At 35.6% G+C, this 17802-nt stretch overlaps 1 protein-coding gene across 4 annotated transcripts; it reads right to left on the bottom strand.

Annotated features, from left to right (window-relative positions):
* Positions 1–146: 146 nt before the first annotated feature.
* On the bottom strand, positions 147–14618 carry GNPNAT1 (glucosamine-phosphate N-acetyltransferase 1). Of its 4 annotated transcripts, XM_074327468.1 has the most exons (7): positions 14436–14593; positions 9070–9237; positions 7994–8056; positions 5403–5486; positions 4039–4166; positions 2952–3013; positions 147–1470 (listed from the first exon to the last, which is right to left on the bottom strand). In XM_074327468.1, exons 2-7 carry the CDS (start codon positions 9221–9223, stop codon positions 1323–1325), a joined length of 639 nt encoding a protein of 212 aa, XP_074183569.1. In that variant the 5' UTR covers positions 9224–9237; positions 14436–14593; the 3' UTR covers positions 147–1322. The 4 variants fall into 4 exon arrangements, with proteins under 4 accessions (XP_074183569.1, XP_019581275.1, XP_074183571.1 ...); XM_019725716.2 differs by lacking the exon at positions 5403–5486 and having other exon boundaries at positions 14436–14618; XM_074327470.1 differs by lacking the exon at positions 2952–3013 and having other exon boundaries at positions 14436–14594.
* Positions 14619–17802: the final 3184 nt, after the last annotated feature.

Raw genomic sequence — 17802 nt, 5'->3', positions numbered from 1 at the left:
GACAGATCAATTGATCTGCATAGGTCATCAGTAGATAAGTATACACCCTTGATTGGTGAAGGGTTTCTATGGTTTTAGAAAGCCAACTAACTTAACTACATGGAGGGAAATCAGAATCCAATTGAGGAAGGTATGAGTCAAACAGATGAGAAATAAATGGTCTTTACTTTCCGAGTTCATTTTACAAAGAGTACACAAAACTAATTTTATGAACCATGACTTGACCTAGAAGAGTTCAATAGAAGACTCAAAGAAAGCACAGACAACATTAGGATTCTAACAAAAGACTATTCATCATAGAACAGGTTTAATGTAACATGGAATGCAAAAGATTAGAACCATTAATAAAGTATCTAATTTCTACTTCAACTTAAAAAAATAATTAAAATAAATAAAGTCAAAACAGGGTAGTAACCAGAATACCATTATAATCACATTAAATAGAAAGGCTTCGATCAACATTTAAAGAATGTAACAAATACAGTATGATAACGTTTTTAAATATTCCACTCAATTTTGTAATCTTTTTCATAAAAATGTTCCTCAGAATAGAGGCTTCAGACACCCATGAAAAAATCAGAAATCATTGTTAAAAAGTACCTTGTATTTGCTCTTAGGTATTTTAAACAAATGAGTAATTATTATATTTCACATAAGACAGGTGGTACTTTATATTAGAATTATATATAACTTTTAGATGTACGTACATTTAAATTGTTTTACTTTGAATTGCATCACATTTTACAAGTTAATTTTTATTTCTACTTTAAAAGGCTGACCAGGTTATTTGCCAATACAATATTAGGATCAACAAATGTTGGACTGGACTACATTTAGTTATATATAACTTATCCAGTTTCACTAATATGTGGGAAATGACACACCCCTAATTGGTATTTAGATGTTTCTTTGAAACAAAAATAATTTTATGAATGTGGTAAGAACCAGCCTTATTTGTTGTATGCTTTTTTAAAAATGAGCAATACAGACAGCAAATACATAGCTCCTTACTACCTATACTCGGACTACCAAGAAATTAAGCTAAACTTTAGAAAAATACAATGCAAGAAAAGATTCAAGTTAAAAATATAGTCCTTTGGTTAAAAATCATCCTCTTTATAATATTCATTTGTAATCTAAACTCAGCATGTCCCACTAGCCCAAAGTAATCTAATGTCATTAATATTTGTTGTATTACAATTGTTTTTTCAATCCAGTATTTTATAGAGGTCACTGGGTTGCAGCAAAATATTTTAACTCTAGGAAGAGTATATAGCCTTCTTGCATTAGCTCCTTTGACAAATGTCCTTCTTAAAAGATTTTTACTTTAAAAACCTCCGACACATGTAGTTTTCTTCAGATACTGTATATCCAAACTTTTTATAGAAACCAACATTTTGTGGTAGACATTCAAGGGTAATCTTATAACAGTTCAGTTTCTTGCTTAGCAAAGTAAGGGTTGATAATAACCTGAAATTTTAAAAAAGAGAGGGGAAAAGCACAGAGCATTTGTTAATAAAAATGAATTTTAGTAACTTAATGAATGAATATTACATGAAATAAAATTTCAAGTTTATATTAGAAATAGGTTTAGGTCGTGGCATTTCAAATTGTAAGAACATAATCATTTAAATCACCCAAAACATTTCAGTTTGTTTCAAATATACTTTAATTGATAATCTCCAGCCTGTTAATAAATAGGACAAATACTACACACCCAAACCCTCTTTAAAAATAAGTTTTAAGATTACTATTAACACTAAAGACTGTCAGCCTTTTAAAAAATATGGCCTAGATTATTTTTTAATTTTTTCCCTAAATGTATTCAAACTACTTAGGAATAGTCAACATTTCCACATAAAATGGGTAAATAATAGCTTTGTTCTTTATTGTTTTTAAAGCTACTTCAGTATTTGTGATGGTATCTAACAGATTAACTCTGAATTGGTCTGATTAATATGAAAGAGAAACAAGCAGAAAAGTATACATCTTTACAAATCCTTAAAGAATCCAAATCCAGTATAAGAATGTTATTCTTAGAGGTAAAAAAAAAAAATACGACAAAAGAGCTACAAAAATTTACCTGAAGTGTTTTTCTCATGTTTGCATAGACTTAAAAATCATATCAATTTGGAGACAGAACATCTTGATTGAAGTTATAAAATTATAAAAGTTGTGACTAAGTGAAGTGGGCTAGAATACTAGAAATTGGTCTGTTTTGTTCACTGATGTATCCCAAATACCTTGAATAATATCTGGCACATAGCAGGTGTTTAATATTTATTAAGTGAATTTCTTAAAACTCAGTAGAGATAATGTTAAAAAGCAAGTTCCATCTAATAAAGTAGGCAATAAACCTATGAAACTTATTTACATTTGTTTTAAAAGATTTCAGTAAATGTATAGAGGATTAAACAGCGAAGGCTTTTTTAGTATACAGGGGTTTCAAAAACATGTATACACATGACTTGTATTAATCTTTTGTTATCAGTATACTATATTGAGTATTACAATTTTAATAGTTTTTTCCTTTCTTAATATGTGTATACATTTTTTTTAGCACCTTCTGTGTATGTTTCTAAAACTTAAGAGACTGAGAACATTTCCTTCTATTTTTAGATATGACAAATGGGGAAATCTCTTGACTCGGCCAAAACTTTGTTTTCTACCAGTATGAGACTACTACTAGAAGTTAGTAACTTAAAGATATTATTGCCTGTAAAATAGTACACTTCCAATTTCCAAACTATGGTAAAACTAATATAAAAATGCTTTATTTCTCCATTAAATTCAGTCTAAGCTACAGAGTGAGAATGGGTTCATAATTAATGATGCCTAAAAAGTACTTCAAGCAGGAAGACATGTTTAACAGGTATCTTGGCAAAAAGCTGTAAATGGAAAGACAAAGAGCATCTAATTTATCCAGGGTTACCTTGTTTCTGCCTACTTACAATTTGCCAAGCTGCTTTCCTCGGCATTCATCACTAACAACAACATCTTCTACTCTTCCTCTCTGAAAATATTTACAATATTTAAAGGACTAAGCAAATAGTTTTGTTTTTAGCTAAATCAACAAGTGACGATTGGTAAAAATTCATTGACAAAAATGCATGGTAAACTTGAACTTAACAAAAACTAAAATGCAAACATTTTTACATCTTAATATATAGGAAATAATATAATGAATCAACCTGTGGCCTAATCTTCTTGTGTCTATATCCGGAACCTCCCCACCCCATTGTTCTAAAGCAAACCTCAGAGTCCCCATCCCCAAAATGTAATCTTGTCATGAATGTTCTTGTATGCACCATCCTACTCCTTGCCTAACAGCAATTTATGTTAGACATCCAGATACAATTTCTAGCACAGAAACCCCACCAAAATTCATAACTCACAGAAAACATTCCAGATGTTCCTATCTTACTAGATTACCAAGGCTTTCTTTACGATTTCATGTGAGTCATAGAGGAGGAAGAGGCTCTATAGGCATTAGGAAAGAATATAGTATTCTGAACCCTTTACCACTTGGAAACTTGGGAATTTGTGTCAGTGTAGTATATCAAAAGTACTGTTTTTCAAAAAAACAGCATTAAGGATTCTAAACATTACTGCCAAATTTCTTGATGCTAACTTGGTTTCTCTATAGCTATACCAAATCTAATACCTTACAGAACAATTTTTAGCAAATATTTCATACTGTTAATACAGTTTCTTCCTCATAACTCAGGGCAACACAGCTCTTGTTTTATAACAAAAAGCAATGAGAAAACAAATTTGTCTAATGCAGGGGTGTCCATTTTTTATCGGCCCGCAGCAAATTCCAAAAATATATTTAGTTTACTTAAATAAACCAGGTGAGGCAATACGTACCTCACCTCGAGTGAGTGGCCCGGCTGTTTGTGTATTTTACCGAATATGGCCCTTGGTGAAAAACATTGAAAAAAGTTTGGACACCCCTGGTCTAATGGAAACTCAATATAGGTTTTGCTAGAAAACTCCTGTCCATTATAGCTCATAAGCATTAATGTGAACACGTACCTTAGCACAGGAATGGATGAATTTATGTTCTATTATCAGAGTTGCTGTAGCAACAATCTGTCCTAAAGTTACATCTTCCACAACTGTAACATAATAATCCCCAGATTTCTTCATGTGCTCAAAAGATTCTGTGGAAATTGAAAAACAGTGTTAGACATTAAACTTTATTGAATGCCATAAAAATACTAGGATTAGCTGACTTCATTATTGAATCCTTAAAGCTATTTCACCATAGTAACTTACTCATATAATTTGTGTCTAAAAAAATTTATTTTAAAAAGGACCAAGTAGTTGAAGTATCAACAATCAATAAATTGAAGTATAGTCCATACATTTAAAAAATATGCTAGCAAAGATTAATACAGCTATTTTAGATGAACAGCACTTATAATACAAATAGTAGGTTGATGCAAAAATAATTGCAGTTTAACAGGTTAAAAACTGCAAAAACCGCAATTACTTTTGTACCAACCTAATAAATTATAGATGTTGCCAATCTGTGACAATGTATCATTACTTAGTTTAAATAGATTTCTTCAACCTTTATACTCAACAGATAATTGAATGGAGCAATACTTGACAAATTTTAACTAGAGAATGTTAACATGGCTCCATTCTCTTTGGTTTCAAAATAATTTGACGAAAGTAGTTTCCAGTTTTCCCCTTGTGATCTCAAGTGTTTCATGATTACCTGACTTTTTTAGAATTTAGAATTGTTTTGTTTCCTTTGAAAGTACCTTGTGAAATACCGTGTTTCCCCGAAAATAAGACCTAGCCGGACCATCAGCTCTAATACATCTTCTGGATCAAAAATTAATGTAAGACCGGTATTATATCATATTAATTATACTATATTAATTATATTATACCCTGTCTTACATTAAAATAAGACCAGGTCTTTTATTAATTTTTGCTCCAAAAGACGCATTAGAACTCATGGTCCATCTAGGTCTTATTTTGGGGGAAATATAGTAGGTGAAAAATTGGTCTCTATTTCCAAGTAATTTTCCCCACATCACATAGCAAATAGGAGCAAAGACAGAATAAGTACTTTCAAGTTTGATTTTTAGTACTTATATTGTTAAAATAACATGGTTTCTCATCTAATCTGATATGCATGTAAAGAGGAATGCAGGAATAAAAACAGCCTAACAGTTTCATTCTAGATAGGGGTCTGGAGTAGGAAGAAATAAATTTTATGTAGAAAAACAATGAGAATCAGGAAATGATGATCTTCAACTCAGGAGGGTGAGACAGAGTACAAAACAAATTTACCTATTGAAAGAAATGAAGAAATTATAGAAAATAGGAAATGACTGTTAGAGCACTGCATGGAGTCAGGACAGTTCTGGGTCTTTCCTTACCAATAACTACTTGTGATCTTGGGTGAGTCATTTGACTTCTCTTGACTTCCATTCTCTCATATATTAAGGGGATGGGGGGTTGCACTGTAAAATAACCTGCTAATCTTGAAATTCAATATAAACAAACAAAATATATACAACATATTCTCTTACATCTTTGATTTGGTGATTACATTTCTGTGAATAACCTAACCACATAAGGAAATAGCTATAATAAAACACCATCTCTAGAGCTGCCACCTAGGTTCTATGCTACAGTAATTATCTAAAAGTAGTATTTTATAAAACATGGTAATTACTACATTTGGATTCTAGAACAGTTTAGCCATGTTAAATATTTAAATAAGAAAATAGTCAATTTGGACTTCCAGTCAAGATGGCAGAGTAGGTAAATGCTGCGCTCACCTCTTCCCATGATCACATCAAAATTACAACTAAATTACAGAACCACCACCTGACGACTAGCTGAACAGAAGTCCTATAATTAAGGATATAAAGAAGCCACATCAAGACTGGTAGGAGTGGGGATGCAAAATAGGCTGGTCCCACATCCAAGTGTGGCAGTTAAGAATTGGGAGGAGTATGTTGGCTACAGGGGTTCCCCCTGAGGAGCAAGGGGCTCTAGCCCCACACAAGGCTGAGTACAGACTCATTCACTCACAAATACTTGCTTAAGCTCCAGAGAAGGGACTGCAGCTTGAAAAGCACCAGGAACCTATAAGGAGGAACTGAATTGTCTGGCTTCAGGCACAGCACTTTAGTCTCTGAGACTAAAGTGCCAGCAGGCGCCATTGTTCCTTTGTTGAGCTCTCTTCCCACACTGCTGGCAGGCACCAAATCTTAGTTTTCATCCACCTGGCTAACACTGCTTTTGTCCCACCCTGGTGATTCTCTGAGACCCCACTTCATCCAACTGATCCAGCTGGCCCAAACCTCTTTCTGAGGCTAATCCACACAGGCAGCTGGCCTGTGTCCACACTGCTGACTTTTTAAAAAATCTCTCAAAGGTCCCCAAACAAGCAGCAGCTGGCCTTGGTGTGCCCTGTACCTCTTGCTAAGCAGCCTGAAGCCAGCCTCAGTTCACAGCATAACCACTCTGAGGTTCTCCAAGCCCAGCAGCATAGGCCGCTACTGATCTAGCCTGCACTAAGAGGCCCCAGAACCAACATACCTGGTGGTTGGCTTCAGGCAACACCACAGCACCACTCAATTAGCACCACAAATGACACACCCAAAGGGTGGACTTGGCAGGTGCCAGAGCCCCACTAAAGCGAATCCCCCTCTGTGGGGTCAGCCCCAGTACAACAGAATGTCGGCTGTGGTCACAGCCACTCAGCCTGAAGGTCTATTTGAAGAAATCTATTTGAAGAAATAATGACAGAAAATTTCCCTATCCTGGTGGAGCAAATAGACATACAAGCCCAGGAAGTGCAGAGTCACAAACAAGATGAACTCAGAGAGGCCAACACCAAGACACATCATAATTAAAATGCCAAAGGTTAAATATAAGGAGAGAATCTTAAAAGTAGCAAGAGAAAAGCAGTTAGTTACCTACAAGGGAGCCCCCGTAAAACTGAGCTGATTTCTCAAAAGAAACTTTGCAGGTCAGAAGGGGCTGGCACAAAATATTCAAAATGATGAAAAGCAAGGACATACAATCAAGATTACCCAGCAAGTCTATAATTTAGATTCAAAGAAGAGATAAAGAGCTTCCCAGACAAGAAAAAGTTGAAGGAGTTAACCACCAAACCAGTATTACAAGAAATGTTAAAGGAACTTCTATAAGAAGAAAAGCTAAGATATACGAATAATGAAATGGTAGTAACTACATACCTATTAATAATTATTTTAAATGTAAATAGATTAAATGTTCCAATCAAAAGATAGGGTGGCTAAATGGATAAGAAAACAAGACCCAAGAGTCCATCAAAAGATGTGTGGATAAAGAAGATGTGGTACATATATACAATGGAATATTACTTGGCCATAAAAAATGAAATTTTACCGTTTGTTACAACATGGATAGACCCAGAGGGTATTATGCTAAGTGAAACAAATCAGACAGAGAAAGACAAATACCATATGATTTCACTTATATGTATAATCTAAAAAACAAAATAAATGAACAAGCAAAATAGAGACAAACTCATAGATACAGAGAACAAACTGATGGTTGTCAGCTGGGAGGGGAATTGGGGGGCTGGGTGAAAAAGCTGAAGGGATTAAGAAGTACAGATTGGCAGTTACAAAATAGTCACCGAGATGTAAAGAACAGTTTAGGGAATATAGTCGATAAATACTGTAATAACTATACATGGTTTCAGGTGGGTACAACACTTACCTAGGGATCACTTTGTAAGTTACATAAATGTCTAACCACTATGCTGTACACCTAATACTAATACAATATTGAATGTCAACTATAATTGAAAAAAAACTTGAGACAAAAAATAGCTAATTTGTCATTTGAGTAATTTCCAGCTATTTGAACAAAAACATAAGTAGTATACACTGAACATCGCTCTAAACAAAAAGAAAATCTTGGTTCCCCTTTATTTCTTTTCATGCAGAAAAGAGGCTGTAGTACTTACTCATAAATTGTTCAGGGTTGACAACTCCAGTCTCTGTCAGCTGACCTAATACCTTAAAAAAACCTAGTTTTGCAAAAACAGATTTCAAGTCATGAGAAGAGCAAATGAAAGCTGTATCAGTCAAATGAAGCAATGTGTAAAATAAGCGGGTACAATTATGGGCGATTATTTTTTCAAAAGTACAATGAATCATTTTTAAACTATTATTTGAAAAGGTTATACTGAAACCCATTATTCTTTCTATAATTACTACATAAAACAAATAATAGGTTTTACTAATTTTTTTGCCTACATAGTATTTTTGGAATAGTGCTAACCCTAATGTTTATAGAACCAGCATGTACATTTTTCAACGTAATTTGCATTAAATTCAATGCAAGGGATGCCTAATTTTCCCAAGTATGTGCTTTGATTTTACTTAAAAATGCAAGATTCTCAATGACCAAATATGATACTAAACAAAATAAAAAAACTGTTGAGACTACAATTTTTAAAGATTCCTGAATAATTTCATTAATGTTATAATAATGTGAACAGCACATGTTAGAACTTTGAGAATCTTAATTTCTACAAACTCAATGATTAATTTGACCCAAATTATTTTCTTCAGATTTTGTAACAAAAAGAAAACTAAAAAGTTGATTTTTGATTACCAAAATTTAAGGAAATCATTTTGGAGAATTTAGATATAAAAAAAAAATCAACAGGTAGACAAAACCTTTTTGCATCTTATTCAAGGCCAATTATCCCCACCCTCATTCCCCATCCAGCTTCTTAGAGAAGGTTCTTCCTTATGTGTCATTATACATTGTAATTTTACTTTATGAGAAGTCTTTTGGCTTCTTATAGGAAGGAGAGGTACTGTACTTAAGTCCTTTGAAATATTTCACAGTAATATCTGGTCTTAGCCATGACACATAAATACTGAAATTGAGGGTCTCAGTCACTTTTAAATTAAATACAAAAAATAATCCAAAGTCAGTATTATTTTTTAAAATTATCGCCATCATCATGTTGGTGGAGAAAATAAACTACTACAGTTCTAACCAGAATCTGTATACTAAGTAAGTCCATACCTCTATTTAAGTCAGCAGTACAAAGAGGCCTCAAAACCAAACCTTCTCCAGGATGCGTTGGAGAAATGGCTGGAGAAAATGTAGCTGTATTCTGGCTCCAGTCCACTTCTTTGAGTAGACTTGGGTCAAACATAGGAGTTTCATCAGGTTTCATCTTTGCAAGAAGGTCTAAAATAAAATTTTAAATGTTAAGGCACTTTATTTAATAGAAGTAATGTTACTATGAATGGCAAGAAAGTCAATTTCTTAATAAAAATTAATGCAATTAGAAAAATTCTTTAACAGATATGCAACATATTTTAGTTTAGCTGTCCTGAATCTTTAACATTAAATGCCACAACCAGAGATACATAGCAAATGCATGATTACTATCAAAGAGTAAACAAGTGATTAAATTTAAAAGTTTTAAACTTTAAAAGCCCACTTTAGGCACGTCTTTTCAAAGATTTTTACCTATGTGAATGCTGTGAATAGCTGAGTTTTCATGGGCTCTTATATTTTTTTACATTATTGTATTTTTATTATTGGGCTAAAAAAACAATAATAAAATTTTTGGTCTAAGTTGCCACTAAGGAAGACTTATTGGGCATATAACTTGTTTTTTTTATATGAACCACGAACTGAAAATAACATGATAAACTGGCTTAAATTACTTAATTGCTCTCTGCGTTCATTGTAATATTTGGTCTCAGCTATGATAAATTCACACTAAGAGTATCTGCTGGGTTTGTTTTCACAACATACTTGCTAAAACTATAATGTAAGTTTCTCAGCTGCATTTAAGCAGCTTAAGAATAGCGAGTGTTGGGGTGGCCGGTTGCTCAGTTGGTTAGAGCGCGGTGCTTTTAACAACAAGGTTGCCGGTTTGATCCCTACCTACATGGGCCACTGTGAGCTGCACCCTCCACAACTAGATTGAAACAACTACTTGACTTGGAGCTGATGGGTCCTGATGGGAAAACACACTTAAATAGATAAAAGTTTTAAAAAAAAGAATAGCCAGTGTTTTTGATGCTATTGAAAAATGATCAATTATGGTATTTTCCTCTCTTTTGAACATTCAGAAATTGGAAGGTTCTTACTTGGTGTGGTCTAATAAAACTGAGACTAAATAATATAAAGATAGAAGGGATGAAAACATGCATAAAGTATAAAAACAGGAGGGAGCGCTTCAGTGGAGCACAGAGTTCCTAGAAGAAACAGTTTTCCTAACAATTACTAGGAGACTGTACAGCAAACCCCAACTTTCATTTCTATCCTTATACCCAGTTAAAGAAACTATTCTATTTGATACCTGCCTCTAGCTCTTCTTCGAAAAAAGAATTTAAAGATATACATCCATAATATACTACCATAAAACAAAGAAGAAATACAGGAAAAATTAAATCTATTTAATAACAGAACAATTTCCCCAGTAACCTAACTTGCAGATGTTCCCTATTTCATAAGTTACAGTATACTTAAAAGCAACTCTTCTTAACTTTTCCTTAAAGGTTGATTAAATTTCTGCCTGTGTAACCTGATGCAACTATATAGGTAATGCTGCAGTGTAACAGGCTTTGGGAAGGTAGTGTGGTGTAACAGAAGTTAACATTGTTCAGCACTTATGTTCCAGGCGTTGTGCAAATAACTTACACACTAACTCAACACTTCTACAGGGTAGGGATGATTATTATCTCCATTTAAGAGATGAGGAAATGCAGACACACCTGTTAAGTAACTTGCCCAAGGTCACAAAATTGGTGGAGCCATGATTTGAACATAGGCATGGACAGAGCATGAGCTCTGGAATCAGACTGGGTTGGGTGTTCGAATGTCAACTGTGATCATGGCTAAGGTAAACTCTGAGAATGTTTCCTCATTTGTAAAATGAAGTGGAAATTACTGGAAGGATGGAATGGATTACTGTATACAAGCACGTGATGGTGCACGGCAGACTGTAAGTGTTTGACAAGCTATCCTTGAGTAAGCAATTAATTTAAAATTCATGTTTATAAATTCTTATTTTTTTTACCTGTAAATTAATGAGTCAGGCACTATGCTGGGTACAGGGGCTACAAAAAGAATGACAGGTTGTCTATTGTGTTTATGTTAATGCTAACTAAAAGTTAGCATTCTTGGATAGGAAAAAAGAAATTTTTAAAAATCATAGTTTATTATGTAGAATACTGTGAGGTTTTTTCTCTTTTTCCCCTCCTTAAGGACTCAGATCATGTTATACTCTAAACAATCACTACACCTGGCTCTAAGAATAGTAAAGGAAGGAAATAAATTTTGATTAAAACAATCATTTATATCAAATTTAACAAGCTTACAGTCCATTTGAAACAGATTTTTTATAGGTTAATTTTACTGCATGCATTTTAGTATTTGTCCTTGATAACTGGGCCCCTGATGGTTTTGTGTGTACTCTCACCTGAAAGATGGGTCGTTTTTCAGGTATGCTGATAAACAGATTAAGTATTTATCAGTAAAATAAAATGTGTACATTAAATGCAGAAGCCAGAAAGTATTAAGAATTTAAGTTCTTCAAGGTAACACACTATTTAAACATTTTGATGTTCATGCTATTTACATACAGTTGCAACCATGAAGAAAGCTCAGAAGGGAATTTAGATGAACATTAAGACAATTTCAAGTTAACTAGCTTCCTTTTTCCTATAAAGTAGCCTGACTTTACAATAAAATGTAGCCTATAAAACATGCAAAATAGGGTAAATAATTTCCAAGAGAGAGGGGAGAGGTACAGGGGAGAAGAACTAGGATTATGAAGACTTAACTAATGAACTTTAAACAGTAAATACTAATATTTTCCTGTGCATTTTTTCAACCAGATGGTCCCACTCCATGAATGATCATAAAAATAAATGATACTGGCTAACATTTACTGAGCACTTTATATGTTAACTCTTAAAAATATAAGAAAGACATATCATTATTATCACCATTTTGCAGACCAGGAAGCAGGCACAGCATCTTGCTCAATATAACAGCCAATAAGGAAGAGTTAGGGTTCAGGGCAACAGGGCCAGTTGCATGGTCACTGCACCTGTGCAGTTGGTTACACAGGGCCCCATATTTGGTTTAATTCTCTGCTGCCCTGTCTTAAAATTTTTAATAGTTTTTTGACAAAGAGCCCTGCATTTTCATCTTGCATGGGTTACCACAAATTATGCAGCCATTCCTGCATGATTCCAGACTGTACTCTTAGTACTAAAGATAACTAGTGAAAATGAATTCCCTACTTTATTGCACAAAAGTTAAAGAGGTCAAAAGCAGCTCTTGTAACCAATATTTGGAAAATAAGAATTTCAAACTAGTCAAAATACATTAAACAAAGCATTCTGGATAGAACTAAGAGACCATTAACCAGGCAATCAGAAATATCAAAATGTTTTATGAGCTATTTTATAGAAACAGCCATACTTAAGGTTACCTTCTTTTATTCTATCCCCATATAGTAAAATTCTGCTGGTGTCCATTAATACGCCAAACAAACTAAAGTTAAAATGTGATCTGACACCGAATTTTCAAAAATTGTAGAAAAAACAAAATAGGTAAACTTATTTGATTTACAAAAGAAATATTTTACCATCTTAAGGTGCCCCCAGGTACTGCAAAACTAGGAAATTTCAGCAAACGTAAGTGCACAGTTGTTTAAAGATGAATTTCATCATTTAAACTGGGGTCTTATTTTAAATATTTTAGATTAATTTAAAAAAGTAAACCCGTATTTCTCAAGAACCTCTCCTTGTTGACTGCTAAATTAGTATGCATTTACAAGGCCCATATATGCCTGACCTGAGCTCAATAAATGCCTAGTGAATTAATAACGAAAGGTATAAGACTTACATGGAGGTCACATTTCAGAAAATCCGTAAGAAAAAGATTCACAAATTGCCACAACTGATATCACAAAAACCATACACTAAATTTTTATTAGAATCACATCAGGTTTTTATTCACTTGATTATTCTTTGGACACAATTCTAACAATTTGCTTTCCTAGCCTTTATAGCCCTTTATAGTATAACTAGAATACAAATGGGGAGAAGCTGCTACTAGAAGCAAGCAACTGAGAGCAACAAGTAATAAACACTTGGAATGAAAATTTTAAAGTTTATATAAAGATTTTAAAAACATAATCTAAAGCCAAATCTAAACTCTTATATATTTCAAGAACTCCTGGGACTTCACTACATTACTTTAGTACACGGTGAATAGGCAAAAGGGAGACTTGTGCTGTTTGAGACTAGGGTTCACCTACATACATTTTATAACAATTTCAATAATAATTTGACTAAAATTCTAATCTAAAGAACACTCCATTCGCTGATGATTTCAATAGGCCCGGCCATAATAACACTTCACTTGAAATTTTTAAAAAGTATTTCCTGGTCGTTTATTTGATCTTTATAATCTACGCATTCCCAGTCTATGGACGAGGAAACTGACGCAGGTGGAGCTTTCAGGAGTTGACCCCAAGGTTAACACACACATGAGTAAACTGGACTAGAATGCTAGTATCTCGTTTTCCCATCTGGGAAATACCATATTCAAGCGACACCAACCTTTATTTACATCATTGTACCAGGCAGGTATCTCTGTCTCCCCTATGCTAAAAAATGTCAGCGAATCATGCCTAAAAAGAACTAAGCTAAAGGATTTCTTGAGATCCAGTCCTGGATTTGGTGATGAGTGGATATCTTAACAAAATCAATCCCATAATCGCCTGTTCAATTTTGTATGAAATTTAAGATGGGTTTACATAAACGTTCTCTCCTACGGTATATAACGGAAATCACACACAGTCCTCAGTGTTCCTAAGGGTAGAAGCCCCGGGAAAAGAGACAAAGGATGTCCCTCCTTCCCGCAGTGAAAACCCCGATCTAGTTAGTGCAGGAGATGGTCTTCAGAGCAGGAGCATGTTCTCAAGTGGCTCACGACCGCCCTGGGGTGCGCTCGGAAAGGAGCCGGGAAAAGGCCCGGGGCGTTTGTGCCCGTTCAGAAACGATGCCGGCAGAGAATTGTCTCGATCCCCCACGCTAAAGCCTGGTGAGCTAAGAGTTAGTTTCGACCCTCGTTGCTGCTCCGGCCCTGCCAGGGACACCCTTGCATGGCTGGACCACTGGCCATCATCCCTAACCTCAGCTCCAGGCGCGTGTCCGCTCAACTTGCTCGGAACCGCGCTCTACAACCCCGTGTGCACCCAGCTGGCAAGGATAAGCCCGGCTCCCCCAGCGGAACACGTTCGCTACCCACCCAGGGCCTAACTCACCTCGCCGCGGGCTGGAGGAACACCTGTTTGATTAACCTCAAGGCAGGCCCACCTCCGTCCCCAGGACCCCCAGCCCGGCCCCACTCACCCGTAGAGGCCCCGCAGTCTGCGTTTATGCTTCTCTCCTGGCCTGGCGGACTCTCACCCACCCGGGTATACAGCACAGGATCCAAATCCTGCTTCAGGGCCAGCCCCACCTCCACCTCCTGCACCACAGTCGTCGTCGCCGCCACCGCCGCCAAGACGTGGCAGCGCCAACGCCTCCACCCCGCCCCCGCCCGCTTACGCACGGCCTCGCGCAGACCAGCGGAGGAGCAGATGAGCGGAGGCGGGGACGCTTCCCGGGGGGCGTGACAGAGGCGTGGCCTGCGGCTATAAGTCAGCGCGCGAGGCGGGGCGGAGACGTCCCGGGAACTCCACCCTCAGCGGCGGGGAGACTGAAGCTGACGTTGCTCCCTACGGCCTTCCCCACGGCGTCGGTGTGTTAGTTCAGGGTAATTAATTCTACTTAGGAGTCAGCTAAGTGCTGTAAGTGGTGACTAGTGTGAACCTCAGATTCTCAGAGACCAAAGGCTCGGCTTCTTGCCTTCTTCATTTGCCCCTCGTTGCCCCTTTCTTTAAGTCAATCTATTAATTAGGACTTCGTCTACTCACTGGCAGCTGAAGCTCCTCATCCCCCGTTTTCTGAGTCACAAATCCAACCTCCATGAGGCCACATTCTATTCTTTCGAGGGTGTTTTATTTATTTCTCCCTCAAATCCTTTTTGGATGAACATGGGATTAGGACACTGGTTCTCAACTGCAGCGATTTTGCCTCCCAGAAGACAATTGGCAACGTCTGGAGCATTTTCAACCTCATGTCCCGGGTGGCGGTGTTTCTGGCATTTCTCCAGATGATAAAGGATTATGGGTAGGTAGTTACAGACCAGGTATGCTGATAAACGTTTTACAATACATAGGACAGCGCCTCACAACAAATAATTATTTAATTATTAATACCTGGCCTGAAATGTCAGTACTGCTGAGGTTGAGAAATCCTGGGTTAGGAGAAGAAAAATGACTTTTCTCTGAGCTCCCATTTCCAAAGCATTTTACCTAAGTAGCACATGTACCCATTTTACTGATTAGGAAACAGGTTCAGAGATGTTCAGTAATGTACCAGTTATGTAACTCCTCTTTCTTGCCTTGTGGCATACATTTCAACTTGCTGAATTTGCAGAGTATTTTAAACAATATGTTCAAAGAATTTAACACCATATATATAGTCTGCCAGAAATTATATTTTTGCTTGTGAGATTTAAATTTCAGTTAACTCTTTACTGATTCATGCATTTTCAAAGCTTAAAACACGAGTGAGGCAGATGGCATCCCCACCTCTGTATCCATCCTTGTTTTTACACGTACAAAAGAATATATGACATAAAGATAAACACCACTAATCTTAAGAAATATATAGCCTTGTTTTCTTACCAGACTTCTTGCCCTGTGTTTGCAATGAGTTTTTCCACAGCAACAGAATCCTTATAATTTAGTAAGAGTGAAACAATTATAAAATGTATCACAGAATACAGAGGTTCTAAGAGGTACTCCAAAAGATCTCCTGCATTCCAAACATTCTCCTTCTTACCCACTTTGCACAATGGGAACCTAATTTCTTCTTAATAGTCCAATTTAGTCACTCCAGTCAGTTCAGTGGTCCTCTTCTTTACCTGTTGGTTTACTTGCATTGAGGAAGCCAATGTAGCCTGGTGACAATCTCAACTACTTGAATCATTGATGTGTCCTCTAATGATTTTTATTTTATGGAATTTTAAAAATTGCGATATAATTGACATATAACGTTGTATTAGTTTTAGGTGTACAACATAATGATGCAATATATGTATTTCTTGCAAACTAATTACCACAACATGTTTAGTTAACATCCATCACCACACAGTTACAAATTTGTTTTTCTCTTCCGAGAATTTTTAAGATCTACTCTCAGCAATTTTCAAATGTATAATACAGTAGTATTAACTATAATCACCATGCTGTACATTATATCCCAGGACTTATTTATCTTATTGACTAGAAATTTGTACCTTTTGACTGCCTTTACCAATTTCACTCACCATCCCTACCTCTAGAAACCTCCAATCTGTTTTCTGTATCTGAGTTTTTTTTAAAGATTCCACATATAAGTGAGATCATACAGTATTGTCTTTCTCTGTCTTATTTCACTTAGCATAATGCCCTCAAGTTTCATCCATGTTGTTGCAAATCACAGGATTTCCTTCCTTTTTATGGCTGAATAATATTCCATAATATATACCACATCTTCTTTATCCATTCACCTGTTTGTTGATACTTTGGTTGTTTCCATGTCTTGGCTATTGTAAATAGTGCTGCAGTGAACATAGGGGTGCAGATACCTTTTCTAGATAGTGATTTCCCTTCCTTCAGATAAATACCCAGAAGTGAAATTGCTGGGTCATATGATAGTTCTACTTTTATTTTTTGTTGGAAACTCCACTGTTTTCTATAGTGGATGCACCAATTTACATTACCACTAACAGGGCACAAGGGTCCCCTATTCTCCATATCCTTGCCAACATTTATTATTTTCTGTCTTTTTGATAATAGCCATTCTAACAGGTGTGAGTTGGTATCTCATTATGGTTTTGATTTGCATTTTCCTGATGATTAGTGATGTTGAGCACCTTTTCATGTACGTGTTGGCCATCTGTATGTCTGTTTTAGAAAAGGTCTCTTCAGATCTTCTGCCCATGTTTTAATCAGATTGTTTGGATTTTTGCTATTGAGTTGTATGAGTTCTTTATATATTTTGGATATTGGGAGTTTTTTTTATTGTTGATTCAATCTTATTGATTCAGTCAGTCTGTTCAGATTTTCTGTTTTCTTCATGATTCAGTCGTAGTAGGTTGTATGTTTGTAGGAATTTATCTATTTCTCCTTGGTTGTCCAATTTGTTGGTGAATAATTGTTCACAGTAGTCACTTATGATTCTTTGTATTTCTGCGGTATCAGTTGTAATGTCTCCTGTTTCATTTCTGATTTTGAGTCTTCTCTCTTTTTTTTTCCCTTGGTGAGTCTTAACTAAATGTTTACCAATTTTGTTTATCTTTTCTATTGTCTTTTTAGTCTCTCATTTATTTCCACTTTGATCTTTGTCATTTCCTTCCTTCTACTAACTTTAGGTTTAGTTTGTTCTTCTAGTTCCTTAGGTTGTTTATTTAAGATCTTTCTGATCTCTTACTGTTGGCATTTATCACTGTGGATTTCCCTTCTATGTCCTGTAAATTTTGGTATATTGTATTTTCATTTTTGTTTGTCTCAAGGTATTTTTTGTTTCTCTTTTGATTTCTTCCTTGCCCCCATTGGTTGTTCAGTAACATGTTATTTAATCTCTATATATTTATGAATTTTCCAGTTTTCTTTTTGTAGTTGATTTT

The sequence above is a fragment of the Rhinolophus sinicus genome, linkage group LG03, assembly GCF_036562045.2.
Source record: "Rhinolophus sinicus isolate RSC01 linkage group LG03, ASM3656204v1, whole genome shotgun sequence".
Classification (NCBI taxonomy): domain Eukaryota; kingdom Metazoa; phylum Chordata; class Mammalia; order Chiroptera; family Rhinolophidae; genus Rhinolophus; species Rhinolophus sinicus.
This window is presented reverse-complemented; position numbering and strand designations above follow the sequence as displayed.

Excerpts from the sequence above, each read along its gene's own strand:
- GNPNAT1 (XM_074327468.1), bottom strand. The coding sequence starts at position 9,223 with ATGAAACCTGATGAAACTCCTATGTTTGACCCAAGTCTACTCAAAGAA. Across the intron at positions 5,487-7,993 it reads CAACCCTGAACAATTTATGA|TGCAACCCCCCATCCCCTTA; the intron begins GTAAGTACTACA and ends GTTATTTTACAG. Across the intron at positions 4,167-5,402 it reads AAGATCACAAGTAGTTATTG|AATCTTTTGAGCACATGAAG; the intron begins GTAAGGAAAGAC and ends CAATTTCCACAG.